The sequence below is a fragment of the Girardinichthys multiradiatus genome, chromosome 19 (genome assembly GCF_021462225.1).
Source record: "Girardinichthys multiradiatus isolate DD_20200921_A chromosome 19, DD_fGirMul_XY1, whole genome shotgun sequence".
NCBI classification, from domain to species: Eukaryota; Metazoa; Chordata; class Actinopteri; order Cyprinodontiformes; family Goodeidae; genus Girardinichthys; species Girardinichthys multiradiatus.
Genome location: NC_061811.1, coordinates 31,932,039 through 31,958,068, shown reverse-complemented (window position 1 = coordinate 31,958,068; position 26,030 = coordinate 31,932,039). Strand labels below are relative to the sequence as shown.

The following is a 26,030-nucleotide window of genomic DNA, read 5'->3' as shown; positions in this document are numbered from 1 at the left end:
AGAGTCACCTCTGCAGCGGACGATAAATTCATCCGAGTCACCGAGTCAGCGGTTCAGATTAGAGAACAGGTCAATGCCACACAGAGTTCTAGCAGCAGACACATCTCTAGAACAACTGTTAAGAGGAGACTGTGTGAATCAGGCCTTTATGGTAAAATAGCTGCTAGGAAACCACTGCTGAGGACAGGCAACAAGCAGAAGAGACTTGTTTGGGCTAAAGAACACAAGGAATGGACATTAGACCAGTAGAAATCTGTGCTTTGGTCTGATGAGTCCAAGTTTGAGATCTTTGGTTCCAACCACCGTGTCTTTGTGTGGCGCAGAAGAGGTGAACGGATGGACTCTACATGCCTGGTTCCCACCGTGAAGCATGGAGGAGGAGGTGTGATGGTGTGGGGCTGCTTTGCTGGTGACACTGTTGGGGATTTATTCAAAATTGAAGGCATACTGAACCAGCATGGCTACCACAGCATCTTGCAGCGGCATGCTATTCCATCCGGTTTGCGTTTAGTTGGACCATCATTTATTTTTCAATGCCAAGAGTGTGCGGAGCTGTAATCAAAGCAAAACATTCTCTGACTTTCAACATCTCACAGAGCACTGTTCAGTCATTTATCAGGTTACAGAAAGAGTGTAAGGCATAACTGATGCAAAACTGATATTGATCAGAGAAGCAACAAAGAGGACCATAATAATTCTGAAGGAGTAGCATAGATCCACAGCTTAAGTGGGAGAATCTCTCAACACGACAACTATTATTTTTTCCCACCCACAAATCTGACCTTTATCAATAAGTGGGTTGGAAGAAGCCATTGTTGTACACGCCATCTGCATGATGTAGAATGGATGAAGGGATGCTTTTTATTAGCAGCAACAGAAAACATGGATGGAGCTAAATACAGGTTCACCTACCGTGTGACAACAATCCTCAACATTCAAACAGAGCGACAACTAAATGGTTTGGATCAAAGCCTATCTGTGTGTTAGAATGGCCCAGTCAAAGTACAGAACTAAATCTCCCTGGGAACATGTGGAAAGACTTGAAAATTAATGTTCACTGATGCTCTCCATCCAATCTGAGCTTGAGCTGTTTTGCAAAGAAAAATGGGCACAAATCTGTAGATGTATTTCAGTATTGCAGTTGTAATTGCAGTGAGGGATGGTTCTATAAAGTATTGACTCAGCGGGTGGAACACAGATGCACGTCATATAATTCAGACTTTAGTTTGTGAGAAAATGTGAAAACAATGCATCTCTTTCTTTCTACTTCAGAATTACTTTGTGTTGACCTGTGACCACTTTGTGCCCCACTGATTGCCTATCAGAATGTAGATGTGTGTGTGTGTAATTGAGCAATCCCTTTGCGGGAATTTGATAAAACCAACAATTTTGCTGCTTCCCAACATGTCCATGCAGTCAGTCAGCCAGTGAGTCAGACAGTCTGGAAGGAAGTGATTCCTCTCTATACCTCAATGATTGTAAAAAACAGGGAGATGCCCTTCCCATTGCTCCTGTCTTGAATGAACTCTGCCATATCTTGTCTGCCAGATTCGGCTGAATCACTCCTTTAAACACAATGATTTGAGATGTTGAATCATTATGTACTTTACAGAACCTCCCATTTCACCATTCAGTTTAGATGGAAATTGTCTCCAACTAGAAGGCCTTGTTTTTTAAGTTTAGCCTGTCTGTGAAAACAGATTGGTATGAGGGGTCATTTGGAGACAAACAGTGAACTTTTCATCCACTTGCATTCTTTAGTGAAAGGTTGTTCGGAATGGTTGTTTCAACGTGTTGTAGTCTCGGATCTGACAGGAGCATGCCTTACTCCTGCCAGCCTTAGGGCAGGTACTTTATTTTTTTTAAGGTGGCCTAATCATGTGCTCACTGTGCAGTGGGGATGGAGGGCTTCAAGATGAGATTTAGAGCTGAAACTAGCTTTTTTTGCACTTCCAAACTACTTGAGCTGTACTTTTACATAGCCTATGCAGTCATTAACTGATTTGCCTCATAGTAATAAATAAGAGGGTTTTACCTAAATTTAGCAAGCAAAATGGAAAATTGGTCTTTAACTAAGTGGTTAATTAGCTTGTGAAATCCTCTGTGGCTGATTTAAAGATGGCCTTTATTTTGTCTCAATTGTCTCAATTTGTCTTAAATTTGAACCTTTCATCCCCCTCAGGCCCAAGGCTGTTTTTGAAATGTTCCTCTGTAAAACAACCATAGTTTTAGATGGAAAGGGCTCCCTAACAGCAACACCCCCCATTGTTTGGGTAGGAATGTTGTTGTAGAAATCAAAATTATTTATTCATGTTATCTGATCAGAAAGATTAAAAGAAAGTAAATATGTATTTCCATCCGTCATCCCATTAACTCTAACCAGCTTCTCTGTCCCTTTTGAAAAATTGCATCCCCATAGCATGATGCTGCCACCACAGTGTTTCACTGTGGGGATGGTGTGTGCGAGGAGATGTGCATAATTGTCTTCTAGACATAACATGTTCCATGAACGCCAAAGAATTTATAATTGTGGTGTTATCTGACCAGAGAACCATCTTGTAACACAAGGCAGACATGTAAGGCACTGTCAGTGTGAATGACCTGACATGTACCTGCGATGTTTAAAGAGAAAACAGGACTTGGACGAGAATTGGATCATGTCTTGAGTTGTGTATTTGAATGCAGACTGCAGTGTTTGTTGGTAGAAGAAGAACCAGAAGGCATGTTTGTGTGAATGCTGACAAACCTGTGAAGAATGTTACTCAGAGGTCTGAAGAGAGCAACAGTGTAGCTGCAGGTCTGTTTTTTAAGGTGTTGATCCTGAAAGCACTTGGCATTTAGGAGTATAGAGATAATGTTATATTACATTGCGTGCCAAGTTACAGACCAAGTGAGAAATAACTTTAGAGTAAGATGTTTCCGTCATTCTCCTCTATTTTGCTTCATAAAATGCTTATGGATCTAAACAGTGGTGATGTTCTGCTACATTTCTTGGACACAATAAAGTTCTTTTGTGCATATAATTTGTTTCGGTACACTGTTTTGAATAATTTAATGTTTTTTTGTAATGTTTGAAGCTTTTTAAAAATACTGACAATGCATATATTTATCCACTTGGCATATTTCCATCTGTATCAGATGACAGCATGTATCCACACATGGGCATGAGTCATCCATAATATGCTGTCTTGTAGTTCAGATCAGATGCTGAGGAGACTATTTAAATGAAAACAATGGAGTTGATATATTAACAAACATTTTTTAAACGCTGTCCAATGATCATCCTTTTTTCACTTTTGATGCACACAGGACAGATGGTGGACATAACTGTGTGGGACCAGACAAGTCTTATCGCATCTGCAACACCCAGGTAAACAAAGAAAACTGAAAGGAGTTCCAGATTATATCTGAGAGCTGTTTTAAGTCTTTAACAGTTTGGGCAATTAGTAAATTTTTGGCTTTAAAAAATCACCTGTGTTCGACACTGACCTAATAGTATCGTTTAACTGGAATAAGTCAGAGACATTGTTTATCTTGCTGATAAATATATAAATTTAACTGGTGAATTTTTCTGGATGACTAACCCTCAGCCTCTCTGTTCCCCCTTTCCAATCAGGACTGTCCAGAAGGATCCAGGGATTTTCGGGAAGAACAGTGTTCCCAGTTTGATGGGACTGACTTCCAGGGAAAACGCTACAAGTGGCTTCCGTATTACGGAGGTCAGAATGAGTGGTTGAGCACATCTTTTTTTTTTTTTTATATATAATGTTAAAATGCAAACCACAGATATTATATTGAACTTTGGACAAATCTTCGATGGTGCTGACATCCCAAAAGCTCTTACTACTTTAACTGTAAATTGAAAGTTCTCTTTTTTTTCTACCAGCGGAGAATCCCTGCGAGCTGAATTGCATGCCAAGAGGGGAAAACTTTTACTATCGCCACCGCAGCTCTGTCGTTGATGGCACACCCTGCCACCCAGGACGGAGGGATATTTGTGTGGGCGGAGTCTGTAAGGTAGTTTTCAGTGGACAGGACACAAGCAGACAGATGAACAACACAGAGAGGCAGAAAGGGAACCATGTCACATCTGAATGTCAATACTTCCCAGCATTAAATGTTATCCAAAGGGATAAAACTATTAAACTTCTGCTAACACTTCAATTGATTCAGGACTTTGCAAAATAATTCACACCCCCTGAATTCTTTATAAAATACAAATGCATGCCACACTTTTCAGATTTTACTGAGAAGCAAGCCTCTCTGATGAGCTCAACATTTTTCAGCAGGTTAAAGGAGGTATTTCTTCATAGATGATGTTTATGTTTATGGTTCATTTTGTTTCTGTAAGTAATAGCTCAAGCCATAGATGCATTTTAGTCTGTAACAGTGATGTGTTGAATGCTCCAAACTATGCAGCAAGCTTTTTACTCTTTAAAATAGATTCCTCCATTGGTTTATCTTGTTAACAGAAAAAAGGCTTTAGTAAGTACAGAACAAATCCAGACCCATGTATCATCTAATTCTACATTATGTGAATCTTAAGTAATTCTGCAAAATATATAAAATCCTGCAGGGGTGTAGAGATTTGACTAGAAAATCAAACAAACAGCAAACTGTGTTATAACATCATAATTGCTCCTCTATTATGTTTTCAGTCAATTACAGACACAGCAGGATAATATCTCTAAGGTTCATAAGTACTCTGAAATCCTCACTGGGAGCATCGTTTTATTAATCAGGGACGACACACTCAGAGTAGCGCAGCAGCGGGGATGAAGATTAGTTTCGCTATGTGGTAACGTCAAACATTTCTCTTGCTCTCGCTTATTTCTCATGTAATTATAACTCCAGTATATCAACCCGTTCCTCCTCGGACTGGTGGGTTTAACCCCTGACTTTATGCCTCTAATACCAGCTCTGCTTGGAGCAGCTCTTTGCAAGTTTAACACCACGAGATCCCACCAGCAAGACTCACACTTAGACCCTTGGGACCCAATTGGGTTCCCACCAACAAAAAGAATGTAAAACAAATAATTTTAATTACACTTTATCACTTTCAAATCTCAAATCTTTTAATCAGGTTCAGGTCTAATCAGAACTACAGTTTTCATCCATTAAAAAAAATATTTCCTTTATGCTTTTTGTGCCATTTTTGTGATAATAACACCCATAGAAGCCTGAACAAAAGAGCAAGTGGAACAAGTGAAGCTTGTCTCAAAAAATGTTTGAGAAACTAACAACAGATATTCTTCTCTGAGTTGATGTAGTCCCACTCAATTGGAAACATTTTTGAGGGATTTTGCTTTTAATAGGGAGGTTTCTGCCCCATATTTGTTCCCATAATAATAATAACCCTTGATAATGCTCCCTATGTCAATAAAGGAAATGCACATAATTTAAATTATGTTTTGCAGAGTTGATTGTTTGTGGTTTATACAGATGATGATTTTTATTCTAAGCATTAATGCATAGAATGAAATACAACAGGGCTGCTCAATTTATACCCATGCATTAGCTCAGCTCTTGACTAGTGTTTAAATATGTAAATTCATAAAAAGTAAAACAATTAAAGAAAATTTCACCCTTTAACCTTGATAGAAACCATTAACATTTGAAAGATTTCATGACTATAGCAATAATACAGACAAAAATATTGACTTTTTAACCAAAAGTCTTTTCTATTTATGGCCACAATCCATGAAGGCAAAGAAACTGGAACCGTACCTACAAGGTCAGACTTTGTCAGACCACAGCAGCCAAGATGTTAAACTGTAACATGTTGCATAAAAAAGAAAATCTGCTGCAGTGACAAACTGTTGAGTGTTTCCGTCATTTTAAAGCCAAAGAAACAGAAACAACTGACCAACCTCAATAGTGTTTGTAGCAAAATACATGATGTAGCTAGTTGTGCAGCTTGTGACACAAATTCCTTCTGCAGACTAATGGTTCAGTTCCAACATCTGTATCCTTCTCTGTGTTTGTAAGTCTAAGCTGCGAGATACTGAAAAATACATATTAGAAAATGCTGCCTGTGAACCACATAGTACATTACATATTGTCGGGCCCTTGCATCAAACCGAGTTTGGATCACCTGATCAACTAAGCTCTGGCCACCAATGAACGAAGTAGATTTTGGTTATATTTCAGACTTTTACATAAGTTTGTATTATTCCCTTTTTCAGCGCCTGGGCTGTAACAACATGCTGGAGTCTCCTCAGCAGGAAGACCCCTGTCTGCAGTGTGGGGGCAATGGCCAGTCCTGCTACCTTGTCAAGAACACCTTCACTGTACGCGACCTGCCAGCTGGTATGATGTTTGGATTTCTTATGTGAACACAGACATAATTTGGTTTTTGCATTAACAATTGTACCAAAATCTAAATTTAGGGGACTATGTTGCTCAAAAGCCAGGATTTAGGATTACTGAATTGAACTGTTAATCTGATTGTGTTAGCACCTACTCCTATCTTGTCCCGTTCTATACACAGTAAAGGTTCTTGTTTCTCACCCTGCTTCTATACAATGCCTTGCAAAAGGCACACCCTTAAACTTTTCAGCGTTCTATCATGTTAAAACCACTATTTTCTATGTATTTGTGTGGAATTTATGGTACACAAATTATTGCAAGTGGATTTGTTTTCAAATAAAAAGCTGATATCAGCACATCTTCTTATATTCTGTCACCAGTTTCTCAGTTCCTGCTGAAGAAAAGTATCCCCACAGTATGATGCTACCACCACCATGTTTTGCAGTGAAGATTTAGTGTTTAGGGCAATATGCATTGTTAGGTTTCTGCTAGTATTTTGCATGTAGGCCTAAAAGTGGAATTTTAGGCTCATTTGGTCACAGCACCTTCTTCCACATGTTTGCTGTGTCTTGGTTTGCTACTTGGCATGTGACTAACTGAAAACAGGACTTCCTAAGACTTTTTTTCAAAAATGGCTTTCTTTTTGTCCCTATTCCATGAAGCCCAGATTTGTTGATAGCAAGGCCAATAGTTGTCTTGTCGACAAATACTTCCAGCTGAGGTTTGGGTCACTGCAGGTCCTCCAGAGTTACCATGGGCCCACAGGCAATGAACCTGGTGACAGGATTCAACACCTACACTTTTTCAGCAGTTTTAAACAAATGTCTCGCTGCTGAACTCAATTTCATCTAGACCCGCTGTGTCTCTGCTGAGGCCTTCTGCTTGCTCTCCTTCTCCCACGCCTGTCGCCCCATCTTTGAGTGAAGCTGGCTGATGATTGGCTACTGCCTCTCTTGCTGTGTTTGTTTCATGGTGAGAAGAACTAGTTTGGTTGATGGTTCATACAGGTGTCTTGCCAAGGTAGTTATCCCCAGAATGTAGCCTAAATATTGTTTTTGTGGACTTGCTAGTGCAAATAAGTACAGTTTAGCAGTCTTAGTCCTGTCAGCCAGACCCAGGTTGCTATTAAACATACCCCTGTCTTTTTTGCCAGATAGAATCAGTAAGATACAGGAAAGGAAAATGCAGAGGAGAAGATAGACTCATTTTTCAAGATAAAGCACACAAAAGCAAAATGTTGACGGAAAATTATAGCCTATTTCAATGAGATATTGTTTTCTATTTATGTCATGGTATTAGTTTAGTTGGGTGGATATTTTTCTATCCAAGGTGAACATGTGTCTGGTGTGCATAAAACTCAAAATTTCCTATTTTTCTGTTTTATTGGGATTATGTGACGTATGGCCATAGAGTGAGGAAGACATGAACAGAAAGGAAAAGGAGCAACTGTAGGGCAAACTGGTAAAACAGAATGAAGAAGAGGTCAAAAGTGAATTAGCTGAGGGTCAGAAAACCCAGATGAAGCTGTTTCTTGCCCACAGTTCAGTAAGCCTAATTAACCAGATTTTTGTGAGGAAATCCTTACCCAAATTATTTTATACCCTAACTGTACTTCCTTGGTCTTTAATTGTTCTCTAACATACCTCTGAGGCCGTCAGCTGGATTTAGATTGACGTTAAATCACACACAAGTGGACTATTAACTTATTAGGGTATTTCTGCATGTAGGTGGTTGCACTGGACCATATGTAGTAGTATCACACTAAATGGGAGTCAATATAGGTGCAACCCCCACTTTCCAGATTTTTCTTTTAAAATTTCTTGAAAAATGTGACATTTGAGTTTGACGTTGTAAAAGGTTCAAGGTGGATGAGATCTTTCACAAAGCATCGTACAAGCTGAGATGTGGGGAAAAATGTGCTTCATCTTGTTATTTTGTCTCTAAATATGTCTTCATCATAAATTCGTTTCTATGGGGTTGTATCTGAATCTCAGCTTGTGTTTTCCTCCCAGGCTACAACCAGATGTTCATCATCCCTGTTGGAGCCACAACCATCAGCATCAGAGAGACAATGGCCACACGGAACTATCTCGGTAAGTTTGTGCTGACTTTTTGGAAAACAAGGGAGGATTTACATTAAACAGTTTTATAGCATTCCAAAGTTCATTCAAACCATTTATGCTCTGCATGATCAGCCATCAAGAACCTGCGTGGCGAGTACTACCTCAATGGCCACTGGGTAATTGAGTTTTCTAGGGCGACACCCATTGCTGGGACCATGCTTTACTACCAACGAGGTGCTGAGGGTGAAAGCGTACCCGAAACCATCATTGGCCGTGGTCCTACCACTGAACCACTTGTTGTTGAGGTGATTATAACGCCTTTCATCTTCCCTGAATTTTTTCTTCATCAAGTGTGCTGACTCATCAGTTGTTTGATCCTTATTTATGTGTTACTCCATCTTCTCAGCTGATCAGCCAAGAACCTAACCAGGGCATTGAGTATGAATATTACCTTCCAAATGGACGTTCCAGGGAAGGCTACTACTGGAGCTATGGATCATGGTCTTCTTGCAGCAAAGAATGTGGATCAGGTTAGACTGGTGGCACAACTTCTCCAAGATGAATGACTGAGGAAAGAAACAATTCATCCTTCTGTCTCTCCATTAGGCTATCAATCTCGCTTGGTCTTCTGCACGATTGACAACGAAGCCTATCCAGACTATCTCTGTGCTTCTCTGCCAAGGCCACATTCAAACCGTACATGCAACCCCCATCCATGCCCTCAAACCCAAAGGTTAGTCATTCTTCTAAGTTGAATGAAAATGTCAGATATGGGCACATTTTTTCAGCTAATCCCAGATGAGTTGTCATCCTGATTTTCTCTTTGTTTCAACTAATAATGTCCAAGACAACTTTTTGACTTCTTTTTATGACTATCTGAAAGGATGGCATACCTGTATCCACCACAGTTGTGGAAATCCTCCATGAGACCCAGAGTGCTCAGGTAACATAGGGTCTGTAGTTGTAGTGGAGTTAAAACTGACTACACACACAAGGGGGAGATTAAACATCTCCTTTTCAGCAGTCCTATTAGTTTATTTGCATTTTCGTAGAAAATTGGAGATCAGGAAAACTTTGCCTAAATTTTGGCTACAGAGCTACAAAATATGCTAAATTAGCCAAAACAGATTCATAAATGTATGAAATGTCCGTTCAGAACAACAGTATCTCCCCCTTTAAATGTGTTTGTATGTAGTGCAAAAGCTTACTCCTGCACGTAGAATAAAAACAAAATGAAGTGGCAACTGTCCGGCTCAGAGATCATCTTTCAGATTGGATTTACTTGACATGTCTCTTGAGAAACATACACTGCTGATCTGACACCTCTTCCCTTCTTACCCCCCAGTCTGTGGCCTCTGTACCTGATGTCTGAGCTGGACAGATTGCTTCAATTAATCTTTCAACTTTCTGTCAGTTCTGATTACCGTAGCAATGTATTGTGAATTGTTCGTAAGTTATAGTGTGTCATAAAGTGTTGCAGTTTATGTTTGTCTGTTTAAAACATAGGAGCAGCAGTGCAGCAGGTAACAGCTGGAGCGCCACACTCTAAAATCAGCTGGGTGAAAAACAGCCCAATTTGTTTTATTTTGCTAACCAAGTTCTTGGTAAAATATGGACGTATCTAGCCGTTAATTTAATACAACTTTCTATGTATTTAACGCAAAAATTGGTTAAATCAACTAATGTTTAATGTTAAGGCTACCAAACAGTGGTTTGAAGCAAATTACCCATAACATGGATTACATAACAAGTAGCAGCTGTATCAAAAAAATTACCCGTCCATGTTCTATAACTGCACTATTCTTTGCCTTCCGCCTGGTGTCAATGAGCAACAGGTTGGGCACACCCTGGACTGGCTGCCAGTCCATCGTTGGGCAATTCAGAGACAAAGTAGCACAGACAACCATGCATCCGCACAATCATGTCTCATGGAAACTTAAAAAACCCAGTTAACCCAACATGCACTGTGGGAGGAAGCCAGAGTGCCAGAAAAAAGCCCACATATGAAAAGAAAAGTCCTCACCTGGGGTTCAGACCTGTTTGCTCTGATTCAACACTGTTAACAGCTTCTCCACCATGCAGCCAAAACTGAATGATTTGTTTTTATTTTTAACACTCAATTGTACTGCAAAAATTCACTAGAGGTCAGGAATTAATGCAACACAACAATAAACTCTACATGATCAGAAATCCATCCACAATCACTTGTCACCTGCTGGATTTTTAAGTATAGTCGGTCCAGTCTAAATTCCTTCATATGCCTAATCAAATGATTATTTTGTGAATAAATGACAGAATTTTCTTTCACTGCCATCATTGTCTCCTGTCTTGTCATTGCTGCTATCTGACTCTTTGTATCAGTGTGACAGTGGCGTCTACACCTCTTAGCTGTGACTTTGATTAACGGGTATGACGGATTAATCAGATTGGATGAAGAATGACACAAAATGCGCTGTACCCAGAGGAAAATCTTTAAGCGACCAATTAGAGACCAGCATGAAGTCACATGGAATCCAAAATTAAAGAAGATTCATACACACTCAATTGGCCAGCAATCCTCGCCTTTGAAAAGTATGTGTTTAGCCTTACATAAAAGAATACAGTACAGTCTGGATGTAGGTCTAGTTCAGGGACTGGTGAGTGAGGCCAACTGTGAGAATCAAGACTATTTAAGGTCTCTTCTTTCTGCATCTTTTCTCTTAATCCATGCATGTTTGTGTGATGTTAATCAAATCATCCTTATGTCTACATTTGAACACTTTTAGGACTAAATAGTTTTTATTTAAAATTCTACGTATGTGTAAATTAGTAGGCCAAATCTCAACTTGTAGGTCATAGTTTTCTTTACCTATACTGTGTAGCTACTCCCGACCTCTAGGAGAGAGAAAGGGTTAAACACTGAAAGATAGGGCCAAGTGGATCATCTGTGTGGTTTTAGAGTACATTTTTGTATGACAAAGTCCTTTTTACACTCAATCTCATAGAGACCTTCTTAGTTAAACGGAATTTTGAATATGAGGTCCAAATCCAAGTATATAAATCCAAACTAAAGCTCTTCAGAAATTGCCCCTCACTCTAACATGTACATTTCTCTCTGCTTTAATGACATACCCTTTTATCTGTAGTTTTTTTAGTCCTTTAGTATCTGGAAATGAAGGATAAGGGGACTAACTTTTGTTTCCTGCCTCTGTCCATTTTCATGGTGGATTTCTCAGCTGGAGAACTGGTGAGTGGAACGCCTGCTCAGTTACCTGTGGTGGGGGCTCTCAGCTGCGCACCGTGCAGTGCATATTGCATGATGCCTCTGGACCTCAGGTGGTAGAGGACGGCATTTGTGCTGCCTATGCTGATGCTCCTCCTTCTCTGAGGACCTGCAACATGCACAAATGTGCAGAGTACCGTGTGACTGGATGGAGCTCAGTAAGTAAACATAGTGCAGTTGACCAAACTGCAGACAGACCATTAGAAATAAAATTATCTGAGATTTGGGTATGACAAACATTATATGAAGATACGTTAAATTTGTATTTGGCATAGAATATTTATAGAAGCAATATTTTCCCATCTTTTGTAAACATAGACATTTCATTTGTTTGTGTACAGTGCTCAGTGAGCTGTGGTTCAGGTGAACAGACCAGAGAGGTCACCTGTGTGGGATCAGGTACCACAATGCTAGAAGATGCATCCTGCAGGACTTTGCTGCGCCCACCCTCCATCCAGCCGTGTGAGATGCCTGCCTGTTCAAAACAGATCCGTTGGCATGTAGGATCATGGGGGCTGGTGAGTTGGATACATGCATTCTCATAGATTGTGGTGGTCTGGAATCTAACTGTGTCTTGCAAAGGTACTCAAGTAAGCTGGTTAGGGGTTGATTGGAAGATGGATGTAGCTAAATAGAAAAAATAATACAAAGAAAGGCTGCAAGGGACCATTTACCTTTCAGCAGAACAAGGGCTGAACTTTCAGCCAGATCTATAATGGAATAGTGCAATATACTAATTAGGAGACTTCTGAAGGCCATTTTGTAGCACTGGATTTTATTAAAGGGAATCCAGGAAATACATAAAGTATACACACAACATTTGTCCATATTAGTCCACGTATTAAATGCGGACTAAAGATAAACTCACACCACATTTGTAAAAAAAAAATATTTATTGTTAAAATGTGTGAAAACGTAAAAAAGTGAAAAGAGGGAAAGAATACTTTTAGAAGCTATTTTGCTAATTACTATCAACATTTGTGTTCCCGCAGTGCTCTAAAAGCTGTGGTTCTGGCTCACGAGAGCGCCAGGTGATCTGCTCGGACCAGGACAGGAACCTTTATCATGTAGACCAATGCAACACCCACCCCAAACCCTCCACAATGGAGCGCTGCAACACCCAGCAATGCTTTAGTCCACAGGGTAAACTCTTGTACATCTCAATTAGGCTTTTATTTTAAATGCTGCATATTTTGTCACCTGCCATTGTCTTTTTCCCTTTATGAAGAATGCATCTGTTAAATTCCAATCTGCTGTTTATTTCTTTATTTTGTCATATCATGAACATTTTCCTGCAGCAAGGACTATATTTATTTTCCTGAGAACCTCTTTATATCAGATTAGGTCGGCCCTTCATTCTTCAAGCCCACTTGAACATAACTGGAATACAAAGAAGCTGAAAAAGCAATTATGAGGCTGCTCTTTGTGTTTACCAAAACAATTTTTAAAGGCTGCTTTCCTGGCCATTATAGCACTATGTTACCACCATCAGTACCACATCTACATTAGGATTCTCATTCCAATCTAGAGAATTTCCTTTGAAATTTAAGAGGTTTCTGTGCCCCCACCATCAGCTTTGGCCTTACCACGAAAGGTGAATCACCAGTAGTACTTTCATAGTTTCATCTTATTGGCAGCAGAGGATTCAGGTGAGAGGGTTTTCTGGCTAGAGCTTCTTCCACAGTAATTTTAACTTAATGCAGCATTTTAATGCACGTGTTGGAAGATATGTGCATTAGAGCGGAAAGAATTGGAACACAGCAAGGCTCTGTAGCCTGAACTTATTATTAATGTATCGTGCTGCAAATAATATGAAATCATTATAAACCATGTAAGCTGTTGCTCACACTTTTTCCCTCCTCTCGCTTCCTCAGGTAAATGTTGCTTTTTAAGCTCCAGCCTATAAAACATACAATATTCTCTCAGTGTCCGACCAACCAGCCAATACATTTCTAAGAGTAATTTGGGGATGTGGGCGCTACTTCCCAGCTGTGGGCAATTTTTCGTGGGGAGTGGAGTTCATACAAATTTTTATATGCCCAGGGGCCCCATCATGGTGCTTTGGTGCTGCTTGTTAAAAGGCTTTTGGTTAAAGCCAAAGCTAGGAAGGATTGTGATGGTGCCAAAACAATGCAATAACTCACTCTGAACGTTGCCAGCCTGTTGTGGGAATGATAAGGTGTTAGCCTTGCTATGAGCCCGTGTGATTAGTTATGTTTCAGATTCTCTGATGACCAATCCACACTTTTACATGTGGACCAGGCGTAATGGATACGTTTCCACTGCCGCACCCATGATGATATTGAACTCCACTATTTTCAAACTAAGACATGTCTTAAACTAAGTAACAATCTTAGGATTCCCTATGTTGATACTTATTGGCTAAAATGTCACCATACCTGTAAAATCCCCTGCTTATTATTTAAGTTTATGTAAACATTTCTCACTCATTCAAACCAGAGATTTTATTTTTTATAAAAAAGTCCAACAACACACTTCCCCTAACTATTTTTCTCTTATTGTTGTCTGTAGTTGTCCCCAGCATTCAGGACCCACGAGGACATGACAGCACTCAGACTAGCTTCCAGCTGTATGTGCCAGGTCATGCAACAGGTGACACTATATCCAAGATCCATCTCTAAGAATAAGTAAACCATTTGAGCTATAAAGAAACCTGTAAAAGTAAACATTTTTTACAATGATTTAGAGAGAAGGATAAATGTGAATGTCTTTGCAGCCTTTTAATTTAGAGACCACAGCCTCTCCATCTAATCCTCTCTGTTGATATAATGACTGCCGCTTTGTCCCCGATTGCACCCCCCACCTCTGACGTCCCCAACCCATCCTCTCTCAGCACTAATTATCCGGGCCTAATTGGCATGTTTTCAGGACTCCATGAGCATTATTGCCCTGATTAAAATATTTCAGAAGCACTGAACTGTGCCGTTCCTGACTGTTGTAGTTCTGGAGTTTTCAACACCACGCACTGCTTCAGCGCTCAGGAATTTTAAATATTTGTTTATTTGCTTTGACATTGTTTCTGATCACTGAAACTGATCACTGATTTTTCAAAATATTATCAGTTTCCATTGAGTAATATGTGAGCTCTTACACAGTGTAAACTCTGGGAAATTTGGGGTCTAGTTTGCTTTTACAATGAAGGGCTTTCGTCTCAGCCCGCAGGCCAGACACAAGAGATCCCACCCAGACAAATACAGTGCGCGACCCTCACAGCTTCTCCCCGGCCCTCCACTGCAGCCAGTCTTATTATGGCTGTTGCCCAGACGGACGCACCACAGCCAGGGGGCTACAGGGTCTGGGGTGCCCACAGTCTCCAACTCCTACTCCCGTCCCGTCATCCTGCATCCAGACAAGGTATGCTCCCTCAACCGATTTCTGCTCTGTGTGGTTTAGGTCACAATATGCATGGAAGCTGTTTTAGAGTCGTTTTCTGGATGTTATTTTTATGGCTGGGTTACCACACTAACCACACATTATGCATAGCCTGAAAAATCCCCACTTACCACAACAAGCATGAATTGTTTTTTTCCCAAATTCTTTTATATTTTTGACTCGAACATTCAGTACTTATTGCTCAATTGTTTGTTCTTATTTTTTGTTCTATGTTTCAGTTATGGCTGCTGCCAAGATGGTGTGACAACTGCTCAGGGTCCCAACAAAGAGGGCTGCTTAGAGTATGTGGCCCCTGCACCCACAGTAAGCAAATTCTTACAATGTTTTACTTATTAGCTGGAAAAGACTCATTGTTTTTTCTTAAATACAAAGTAAATCCGGTATAGCAAGTACAAACAAATGTGTCTGTTTTATTCCGGAAATGTCTTGTATCCTCAGCTTGCACCTCTTCCTTCTGAGAATGCTGTAGAGTGCCGCACTACCACCTATGGGTGCTGCTATGATCGGAAGACACCAGCAGGGGGTCCGAACGGAGAGGGCTGCCCTAACCCGCCCAACCACAGTAAGAGACATGAAAGCTAAAACCCTAATATTATTTTTTTTGTGTAAGCCTAATGCTCTGTTTTCTTAAACCCCAATATTATGCAAATATATAGCAAATCTTTTTTTCCCCAAAACATGTCCTCCCTCTGTAGGACACATTCTATTCTCCCACAAATAACAATCTGTAATTGTGGCATTCATTGGTATTCTGCCCCCCAACTAATTGCCTTCAGAAGTCACTAATTGAGATTCCGTTATATGATTTAAAGAATAATGACACAAACTAATGACAGAGACATAATTTTACTGAGACTGATCCATTTTGCAAAAATCAGTGGGCACAAATGTCAGTCTGTAAAGCAGGTGGAGACCTACCCAAAAGACTTGCAGGTGTAATTAGAGTGGAAAGTGCTGCTCTAAAGCATTGTCTCAATAGGTCTGAATTCAAATGCACACCACACTTGTCAGATTTTCATTTGTAAAAAACTTTGAAAGCCATGTCCTTTTTTTGTCTGCTTCACAGTTGTGTACTACCTTTGGTCTATCAGATAGCATACCAATAAAGTACAGTAAAAATGAAATATGAATAGGTTAGAGTAACTGACTTATTTGTGGGCTATAAGGCAAAACCTTTGATTTTACAGTTGAGCGATCCATCTGCTCCTTGCCTCGTGCTGCTGGCTCCTGCAGCAGCTGGACTGCACGATACCATTTTGACGTCATCACCTCAAAGTGTGTCCACTTCTGGTATGGAGGTTGCCACGGCAACAGCAACAACTTCCTAACCAGAGCAGAGTGCCAGAGGGCGTGTCAGGTGCCAGCGCCCAGCCAGCAGCGCCCTCAGCCAGTCGTGCCTGTTGGAGAGTCGACGTTCACAGGAGAATCTAGTCCTGAAAGGACCACACCTGGAGGAGCATTGTCTCCCTCTGCAGGGTCAACAGATGTGCAGTCACGCAACATGGGGGGTACTTTCACAGTGCAGGGCGGTACCCCGAGCCACTCCGCCAGACACGGCACTAGCGCAGCCAGACACGCCCACAGAGCTCGAGTGTATCTGAGGGCACGCCGGCCATCGTCTGCTGCACTGGCTCAGCTGACCGGGCCAGCTGCGAGGTAAGAACCCCGAAGAGCCGGGAGCACACTGAAAAGTCTGAGCTCCAATCCTACCATCACCACTGGCTTCACAAAGCTGTTGACAGCCTTCTAATCACTGCTGAAGGAGCTCTTATTCACTTTGTGCTATAAAGCCAAAGAGTAAACTGAAGGAGATTGAAACAAAGTTCAAAAACAAATCATGTATCATTCTGGATTTTGAGGAAGTTTGTTTTCAATGCATAAAAAAACGTCTAAATATCCTTACCATTTATAAAAACTATTCTTGATCCAATATGAAGCCCAAATATAACAAGAAAAGGAATTATACGGAAGTAGTAATAACAATTTAGAGCTTTAGCTATCTTAAGTGAAATTCAGAAGTTAATATTGAAGTAAACATAAAACACACAAGTAAGAATCAATGTACACTACCGGTCAAACGTTTTAGAACCACTTTCTCATTTAATGGTTTTCTTTTTGTTTATGACTATTTCCATTGTGTGTAGATTCTCACTGAAGGCATCAAAACTGAATGAACACATATGGAATTATGTAGCAATGAACTTCTAACTAACGAACTAAATCTAGCATTTAGCTTAGAACTTTAAATATCTTTTATATTTTAGATTCCTTAAAGTAGCCGCCCTTTGCTGTAATGACTGAAATATTAACCTTTGGCTGTCTCTCAATGAAACTCTGAGAAGTTCTTTCAAGACTCTTTGGAAAACCATTTCAGGTGATCACCTCGTGAAGCTCATGGAGAGAACGCTAAGAGAGCAAAGCTGTAATCAAAGCAAAGGGTGGCTATTTTAAAGAATCTAAAATATAAAAATGTTATTTCACACATTTTGTTTGCTATATAATTCAAAGTGTGTTCATTCACAGTTTTGTTGCCTTTGGTGAGAATCTGCAATGTAAATAGTCATGAAAATAAGGAGTAAGGAATAAGTGAGAAAGTGTATCTAAAACTTTTGATCAGTAGTGTAGTACTTGTTATTTTTATGTTTGAGGCAAATACTGAAATTTAAATGGTAATTCTATAACCAATCACTTTATTATGTCTGATCTTAAATAGATAAAGGATTAGTGTGGATTTGTTGCATTTAGGTTCTGTAGAAATATTGATGGTAATAGCTCTCTTACTTGTAGTAGACAGATATTATTGCATATTCCAGGATGTTTGAAGAAAGGTAAAGAAACCCTGAGAACTTTGGAAAGCTAACTGGTTGCTAGGCAGACCCCCATTTTTGCTGATTTTAGTCATTCAAACTCAAATTAGAAATTGTTCATCCCCAAAGGGTACAATGCTGTCTTAGCAAAGAGTAAATGTCTATACTTTCACAAATGTTTCTTTTTTTTCTACAAACTCACTATGACATGACATCTTCCTACCATCTGTAAGCGTATGTTTGCTGTTAATAACTTCACAGAGTCTAATTTTAAAACTCTGAGAGCTGAAGCAGGACTGCCCACTGATTATTTTCTGATGACATTGTGATCTGTAGTTAAAGTGATACAGTGTTGTAATGCTGCACTCCAGTTTTATATCAAGAAAATCAAGATTATACGAAGCAACTGTACTTCCATTTTATGTACAATATACTCCTGTAAATCGTGTTTCATACATTATTTTATACGGCAGACCTTTTATATGTTTTTGTGACGCTAATATAATCAACACTTGTGTTTTCCAGCTGCTTGTAGCTCCACGCGCTCCTCTTGTTTTTGCTTAGATAGTAGCTTCTTGTTTTCCCTTAAAAATATTGCGGGACAAACTTTTCTGTAGCTCTGAGTTTAAATGGACCGTTCAGCTGGTAAATGCTTTGTGGACTCCTTGCTGTTTGTCTGAGCTAATGTTGGCCTATCTGTGTCTGCTAACTCATTGTGTCACTTGTCTCCACCTCTGGGCTCTGTCTGTCCGAAAGGATCAAACTAATAAAGCTTTGAGTGCGATACTGTCATCGCAAGTGTGTGTCACGGTGTCATGTTTGGGGGCATTTGGGTTTTTCAAAAGGTGAGGAGTTTTTGCCATTGTCTTCCTGTCAGGCATCATCATTGTTGGTTTTAACATTTGTTCACTTCTATTGCCTTAGTTTGTTTGATTGTAGGAGCCCAGTTTATGTTGTGTTTGTTTGTCATGTTGCATGGCTCCTTTGTGAGCGTTTTTCTCTGTCTATAGCTTTGTTTCTGTCTGACAAACTTAAAAGCCAGGTTGGGGGCTCACTTTATGCTTGTTTTGTCGACCAACAGTAGAGCATAAAGTGAATTTTATTCTCCTCTTCAAACCTCACCCTCGCTTCTTTCTGCTTTCTTAATTTCCTTTCTGTCCTTTCAGTCGTCTCTCCTTGTATCTCCTCATGTTTCCTCAGTTTGACCTTGGCAGGTGTAAGCATTGATAAGAGCGATCCAGACAAAGTAGAAGCTTTAGTCGGCCAGACGGTGGTGCTGCCGTGCAGGGTCAGCCCTCCACCTTCGTCTACCATCATTGTGGAGTGGAGAAGAGATGGAATCCCTGTGTCGGCTCAAAGGTTAACTGCAGCACAAACAAAATGGAGCAGCTTGCGTATAATTGTTCTTAAAGGGTAATCTGTGCCTTGTGTTGTTTCCGATTTCCTCAGACATCACCAGCAGCCCAGTGGGTCCCTGTTGGTTGGCCCTCTTGTGAAGTCAGACTCTGGGTGGTTCTTGTGCTTTGTCACTCGAGAACGGGAGCGAGATCACCGCTACATTTATTTGTCTGTCTCAGGTAATGCTCTACATTCACATTAAAGATAAAAAAATCAAGAATTTGACACAAATTGGGCTGCTGCTGCCCTGCACGTCTGAAAAAGAGTTGTTTTCTGGGATCGCCATCTACTGTTCGGTATCTGATCTGCTTAAGTAGCATTTATTGGATGCTGATTAATAATAAACATAGGTATTTATATTTAAAAATAATTTGTAGGAATTTTTAAATGCTACAACAACCCTATCCTGTTACCTAAAATTTGGCTTAGGAAATACATCTAGGAAGTAAAGTGATGAACAAAAGCATTCATCTGTCACATTTTGTCATGTAGCAACACATAAACTGTGTATATAATAGGATTTTATGTGATGGATCAACACTGAGCACATACTTGGGGAGTGAATGAAAAGTCCTGCATAGTTAAAAAGAATTCACACTCAAGTGTGTGGCGTTAATTTGTATTCACTCTGTTCATTAGATCAAATATTCAGCTAGAACCACAATAAGCTGGTCTGTCACATAATATAAAAACAATTAGGATTTGTCCCTCATTTTTCTGTCTTTGTTAGGGTCTGCTAACATTAAATAAACTTTCATATATAAATTTGAGATTATTTAAGTGCTCATTTATTGTCCATATGTATCTTTTCAATAGAGGCCCCACCTCAGCTCTTTCCAACGTTGCTGCCTAAAGATGGCCCAATCCCCAGGTAAGAACATCCAAACACGAAATCAGTGCACCAGTCAGTATTCCATTGTGTTTCTAATATCTATTCAATTTCACATTTAGTGTGGGAATGTAAAGACATTTGCACCTACTTTAAGTTCCTGTATTGTTTCTCAGGTTCAGCATCGATCAGTCAAGCCCATCAATAATAGAAGTGCGAATAGGACAAACTGCAAGACTCCCCTGCACCATAATTCCAGGTGCAGCCCTGCAGTATGTCAGTATTCAATGGACTAAAGATGGAAAACCCCTCAGTGACTCCAGGTATGTTGTGTAGATCCTATATCTAGGCATTTCTAACTCCAATTGTGAATGGCACCTTAAAAGTTGCATTTCAAATAGCATGCTAAAAGTTCTATGAATTTTCATTTTTAAATTCAATGACTTACAGATAAAGAAAGAGAATTTTAATGGCATCCCAAATCTGGGGTTGGTATGAGATAGAGGTTGTTTGATAATGAATTATCTCACCCAGAAACTGGAACCAACTCTGAACAAGAAACATCATCATAAATTAGAAAAGCAGAGATATTTGATTATTAGATTCGATAACAATCTCGAAAATATTAAGTAGTAAGATTCTATTCGCTCTCAGAAATTACAAACACGGTGTCATACAATAATTTTGTTTAGTGATAGAACTTCAGTTTTACTGTGGTTTACCTGAAGAACAATTGTACAACTGTTACATTTGAGATCCCCAGAGGTGAAGAAGAGGGGAAAATATATAATGAAAAACTGTGAATAGGAAAACAAGGGAGGTCCAAGAGCTGACCCCTGAGGCACCCCGAAAAGTAGAGTAAAAGTAGAGTGGGGACTTGTGCAGTCATAAGTTGCTGTTATTTCAGGGTGAATTTTTATTTACATTCTGCCTTTTACATGGCAGTAAACAGAATTTCTGATTAATTTATGTTGTTTCAGGATTACCCAGCATGCTGAAGGCACCTTGCTCATCGGCCTTCTGAGATCTGACGACTCTGGGGTCTACACATGTACAGCTGCCAGCCAACAGCAGCTGGAGCAGAGGCAGCTGCAACTCAGAGTACAAGGTAATTTTCTTTTCACATCTTCACCACCTCACTCAAATACAGTTCTTATGTATAGTTGGTGTTTCAAAAAGCCACCACTAGGGGACAGTAAATGTTAACTTTTTGTTGATACTAAAAACCCTTACTGTCTTAAAAAGGGACAAGATTGTCTTTCATTTATACTTCTATGTTTACAAATTTGATCTAACGAGCTCTTTTTCCTATTTTTTTTTTTTTTTTGCTTAGTTGACCTGAAGATCACTACAGCTCCCAATAACATCCAGGTGTCTGAAGGAAGCAGAGCTCTGCTGCCATGTGTGGTGTCTGGAGATAACGTCAGCATAGGCTGGTCCAGGTAAAAGTTGCTTTTCTTTTTCTAAAATATTCAGTTTCTCAGTGGAACTCATCATTTAGTGTTGAAAATTTCATGAGTCTTAATACAATACATCCAATAACTTTGAGTGGAAAATGTTAAAGAATTAAAATGTATATTTTTATGTTTTTAGTATTCCAAGAATGATCAAAAGGATCCTTGCTCAAAAAATCAGTAGACAAATCTGTATTGGCATTACACCAATCAGTATTTAGTAAAACATTTCTTCTCTTCTATTTTCACATTCAATTAGCAGTTATAGCAATGAACAGCACTGAAAACTGACAACACAGGTTTGCATCAAATAAAGGGGGTTAAAAAAGTCTCACTAAGCTGATAGGACCTAAGAGCCTTTCACTTGTGTTGACAGAAATGGAGTGCCAGTGCGTCCAGATGGGTATAACATCCTGGCATCGTCTGATGGCAGCCTGATCCTAAATAATGTGAAGGCCTCCGATGAGGGGACCTACACCTGTAATGCTTACACTGGCATTTATTCTGTGAGCGCCACAGCTGAAGTGAGAGTCCTTAAACTCACACAAGGTGAGAACATTGATTCTACTAATACATACTGCTGTTTTACTGTAGATTAGATTGCAATAGATTCTGTCTTTACTATCATTGTGCAGGCGACACCCAACAAGAGGTGCAAGGACAGCATAAATACAATAAATACATAAATACAAAGCTTAATAAAATTTTTTGAAAAGAACTAAGTAAATAGAAAATGCATAAATGATTTACTGACAGGGAAAAGTAAAAACAAAAGTGAACAAACATGAATATACAAGAACATGACAAAATAGTTAAGAAGAAGATTTCACTACTTTGAGGAGCATTAAGATTAGGAGGGATAAAGTTGAGGCACTCACATAGATTGTCTATAATGTTAATCTCCAGTTAATTCAATGTTGATACAAGTTCCACTTAAGATACATTGATGAGAATAGAAGACTGTCCTTGTGGTGGTTTCTCCTTTTGGCTTTTCAGTTGCAAGTTATTATCTTTTACATAAAGTGTCGAACCTCTTCCCAGAATGCTGCCCCATTATCCACTCTAAGCACACCTACCACTAGGATATTATTTACTTGAAATAGCATTGGAGCAAAAAGAAGGGGTACATAGGTTAATAGAGAGTAGAGCAGAGGACTCAGCACACAGCCTTGTGGCACTCCGGTGTTTAGTGATAGTTCAGAGAGAAGTTCCCTAATTTAACAGACTAAGGTAACTAGTTAGGGTATCTTAAATTGAAAAGTGATTTGCTGATACAATTTACTTTTGATTTGTTCTAAACACTGTTAGAGAAAGTAGGCATCAGTAGAAGCAGAATTAGGTTTTCCAAAATGACATTATACAAATAAAGGGATTATATTTAAATGAAAACTGTTGTAAGTTTTTTCTTTGTAATCTTTATGGTGTCGCCAATCACATGGGTGAGAAATAATAAAGGTAATGATTCTGACAAACAAAGGCAGGACTCTTTTATATAATGAAATCAAAGATGTGAACTAAAACAAGAAATAAATTCCAAGAAAGCTTTGCTTGTTTGTCATCATATGTCAGCCTGATAGCGTTCTGAATAATAATAAAAACATCTTGAATATGCTGTTTCAGGTGTTGATGTGCAGCCAGGTTGTGTGGACCAGAATGAACTGGCCAACTGCAAACTCATACTTTACGCTCGGCTGTGCGACCATCAGTACTATTCCGGTTTCTGCTGCGCCAGCTGTGCTAAGCATGCACCAAAGAACGGCAGGATTGGTTGGCATGCATTTTGATATGCTGACTTTTCTGCATTTGAACTTCTGCATTTGCCAAATGGAACCAAAAAGGTGGACCAGACTGTGCAGAATTATTTTAAAAAAAGAACTGATGAACGAGGAGTTCCACAGTTAGGACTTTGCTCAAATTGCTTTCTGCATCAAACAACATGAAACTTTAACATAAAATAGTCCATATATGTATGATCTACTGGATTTGAGGAGGCACTGAAAATAAGCTATTTACTCACTGGACCTATTTGTTCTCTGTTTTTTAGAGAATCTAATAATCTAAAAATAATGTAATTTTTATTGTTTGCTTCATTATTTTGACTACTACTTCTCTTTTTGAATCAGAATGTTTGCTAATTCACCTGTTGTTGATGCTATCTCCTATTTGACAGTTTTTTTGCCTTTTTATTGTATTTTTTTATGTAAAATAAACTTATTTTGATAACCTCTGGTTAGCTTGAGTTGATGTTCCAGTTTTAACCACAGGGCGTACTCTATGTGACAAATCAGCCTCTAACTCAACTTCTGCTTATTGTGTGCACAAATGTATGCAAGTTGTTTTTAACGTGTTTCTTTTTTGTTTTTACTGCTTTTAAACCTGTTAACATATATTACATTTGTTACATACTTAATCAGTGCAGAGATAAAGGACTTGCATACTTACAGAAATATTTAAAAATGGAACACAAATGATTGGAAGTTCTTTGACATAAATCTGTAAAGTTGTTTTTTCTGAAAATAATTTTTTTGTCTTCAGGGACAGAACAAACATCGCTAAATACTGTAATTGCTTCTTGGGGCGTTATAAGTTTCTTTGCTTCTATCTTTTTTGATGAGGTATTCAGAAGTTTTTCCGTCTACAGAAGGTTAATATAAATTTAGATGCCTGACAGTGTTTGAATTTCCTAAAACCCTATTAATCCTACATGTTTCCTGCAGTGCAACTGACTAGTGCAGGCATGTGGGATCAATTGATATTCTTCCTCTCAGAAACATAAAGTTATATCAAGATTTTCTATAACATTATTACATGTAAAACAGTATTTTAAAGGTTTACAAATGATCAAGGTAAATATACACTCGCAGGCGACTTATTCGATACACCAGTATCAGTACCAGTTTAGGTCCGCCTTTGTCTCCAGAACTGCCCTAATTCAGTGAACCCGTTTTCATGTTCAAGAAACCAGTCTAAATAATTGAAGCTTTTCAACATTATCCTTCTGAAAGTAGCCACGAGAAGATGGGTACACTTTTTCGGGGTTGAAATGATGCTCAGTTGTTACTTAGAGGTCTAAATAAAGACAAGATTGGAGCCATGCTTTCATGTTGTCTACCCTAAATTCTGACCCAATCATCTAAATGTTGCAGCTGAAATCGAGACACATCAGACCAGGCAATGTTTTACAATTCTGGTATGGTCTTATTAATAAGAGTCTGTGTAAATGACTTGATCAGCCTTAAATAACAATATAGAACATGTCCATGGATGTCCAGTGTGAAATAGACTAGATCCTTGACTTTCACTTATAAGACACGAGTACATTTTTATCTAAAGCATTCCACTGTCGCTCTGGCTGTATGACCTCCACTCCAGTTTAAACCTTTTGCAGCTTTTGACACATTTTCTGCTAGGTTTGTCCTATTTTAGCTTACCCATCTTCCTTACCCATCCCCACAGCATGATGCTGAAACTACCGTGTTTCACCTGAGGGGACGGTTATGTTCAGGGAGATGTGCGGTGTAAAGTTTCTGCCACACATGGCAATATACATGCAGGCATGCTAATGTTCTCTAACAAACCCCTGAGGTCTCCACAAAACAGCTTTAATTATATTAAGATTAAATTATACAAAGATGGCAGAGTAAAGAGGGCTCAATACTTACAGTATGCACACAAATCCTTATAATTGTTTGTAGAGACATGAAAACCATGTGTCATTTTAATTCCATTTCCAATTCTTTCCTAAAACCTATCACACAAAATCTTTATAAAGTGTGAAAAAGTTAAAGAGTTGTGAAAACCTTTGCAAGGCACAGTACATAATAACATCTCAAAGTAACGGATCATTAAAGTTATTTTTTTACTTATTGTACATAAGGTTGTAAATTTATCAGTAAATTAAAGTCATCCTGTTCTAATGAATTTTTTGAGATAATTTAGCAGGTCTTAAAAGTTCAGCTGCTTTTAAATTGATATAAGGAATTTGGTTTGAAGAGATATGTTTCTTATCCCCAGGTGCATTGTGTTTCTGTTGCTGATCAGTGTTCTGTTAACTTGACATGTTTTGTGCTTACTCACATAGGGTCAGGTTAATTTAGATCACTTCTTTCAACTTTATAAATGAAATCATTTAAAAACTACTTTATAAATCAGATAATCTTTGTCTGATATTAAAATTTGTTTGATGACCTGAAACATTTAAGCGTGACAGAAAAGCAGAAACTGAAGAAATCTACAAGAGGGCAAATATTTTCTCACTCAACTGGACTTTTTTAATTTTAACTCTGTGACAAGATCTACATCACAGCTGCTACAAAATAGAAAATAATTTATTTCTGCCACAGATCACAGTGAACAGCTGTTGTTTCTTGTTTGTCGTATAACGCATAAAGACACATGTTCAGGTTTTAGCTTCAGTTGACACAGAAATGGAGCCTGTGGTAGCTGTTTGCTCGGAGATGAATAGAGTGAATGTGTGTGTGTGTGTGCATGTGG

General features: G+C 39.0%; 1 protein-coding gene across 2 annotated transcripts in view; it reads left to right on the top strand.

The window, feature by feature from the left end:
• The window catches only part of paplna (papilin a, proteoglycan-like sulfated glycoprotein), a 30,986-nt gene extending 7,227 nt beyond the window's left edge, over nucleotides 1-23,759 (top strand). The window contains exons 4-27 of one of the 2 annotated variants that reach the window (XM_047345065.1): nucleotides 3,310-3,370; nucleotides 3,617-3,719; nucleotides 3,887-4,017; nucleotides 6,186-6,309; nucleotides 8,322-8,402; nucleotides 8,505-8,677; nucleotides 8,779-8,902; nucleotides 8,979-9,105; nucleotides 11,588-11,792; nucleotides 11,976-12,152; nucleotides 12,627-12,777; nucleotides 14,167-14,247; nucleotides 14,811-15,009; nucleotides 15,267-15,351; nucleotides 15,487-15,610; nucleotides 16,236-16,704; nucleotides 19,056-19,214; nucleotides 19,305-19,432; nucleotides 20,070-20,124; nucleotides 20,259-20,405; nucleotides 21,063-21,190; nucleotides 21,416-21,524; nucleotides 21,913-22,085; nucleotides 23,157-23,759. In XM_047345065.1, coding sequence (XP_047201021.1) covers nucleotides 3,310-3,370; nucleotides 3,617-3,719; nucleotides 3,887-4,017; nucleotides 6,186-6,309; nucleotides 8,322-8,402; nucleotides 8,505-8,677; nucleotides 8,779-8,902; nucleotides 8,979-9,105; nucleotides 11,588-11,792; nucleotides 11,976-12,152; nucleotides 12,627-12,777; nucleotides 14,167-14,247; nucleotides 14,811-15,009; nucleotides 15,267-15,351; nucleotides 15,487-15,610; nucleotides 16,236-16,704; nucleotides 19,056-19,214; nucleotides 19,305-19,432; nucleotides 20,070-20,124; nucleotides 20,259-20,405; nucleotides 21,063-21,190; nucleotides 21,416-21,524; nucleotides 21,913-22,085; nucleotides 23,157-23,320 — 3,478 coding nt within the window. In that variant the 3' untranslated portion in view covers nucleotides 23,321-23,759. The remainder of the gene's footprint in view (nucleotides 1-3,309; nucleotides 3,371-3,616; nucleotides 3,720-3,886; nucleotides 4,018-6,185; nucleotides 6,310-8,321; nucleotides 8,403-8,504; nucleotides 8,678-8,778; nucleotides 8,903-8,978; nucleotides 9,106-11,587; nucleotides 11,793-11,975; nucleotides 12,153-12,626; nucleotides 12,778-14,166; nucleotides 14,248-14,810; nucleotides 15,010-15,266; nucleotides 15,352-15,486; nucleotides 15,611-16,235; nucleotides 16,705-19,055; nucleotides 19,215-19,304; nucleotides 19,433-20,069; nucleotides 20,125-20,258; nucleotides 20,406-21,062; nucleotides 21,191-21,415; nucleotides 21,525-21,912; nucleotides 22,086-23,156) is intronic. The other variant, XM_047345066.1, reaches the window with a different exon arrangement.
• Nucleotides 23,760-26,030: the final 2,271 nt, after the last annotated feature.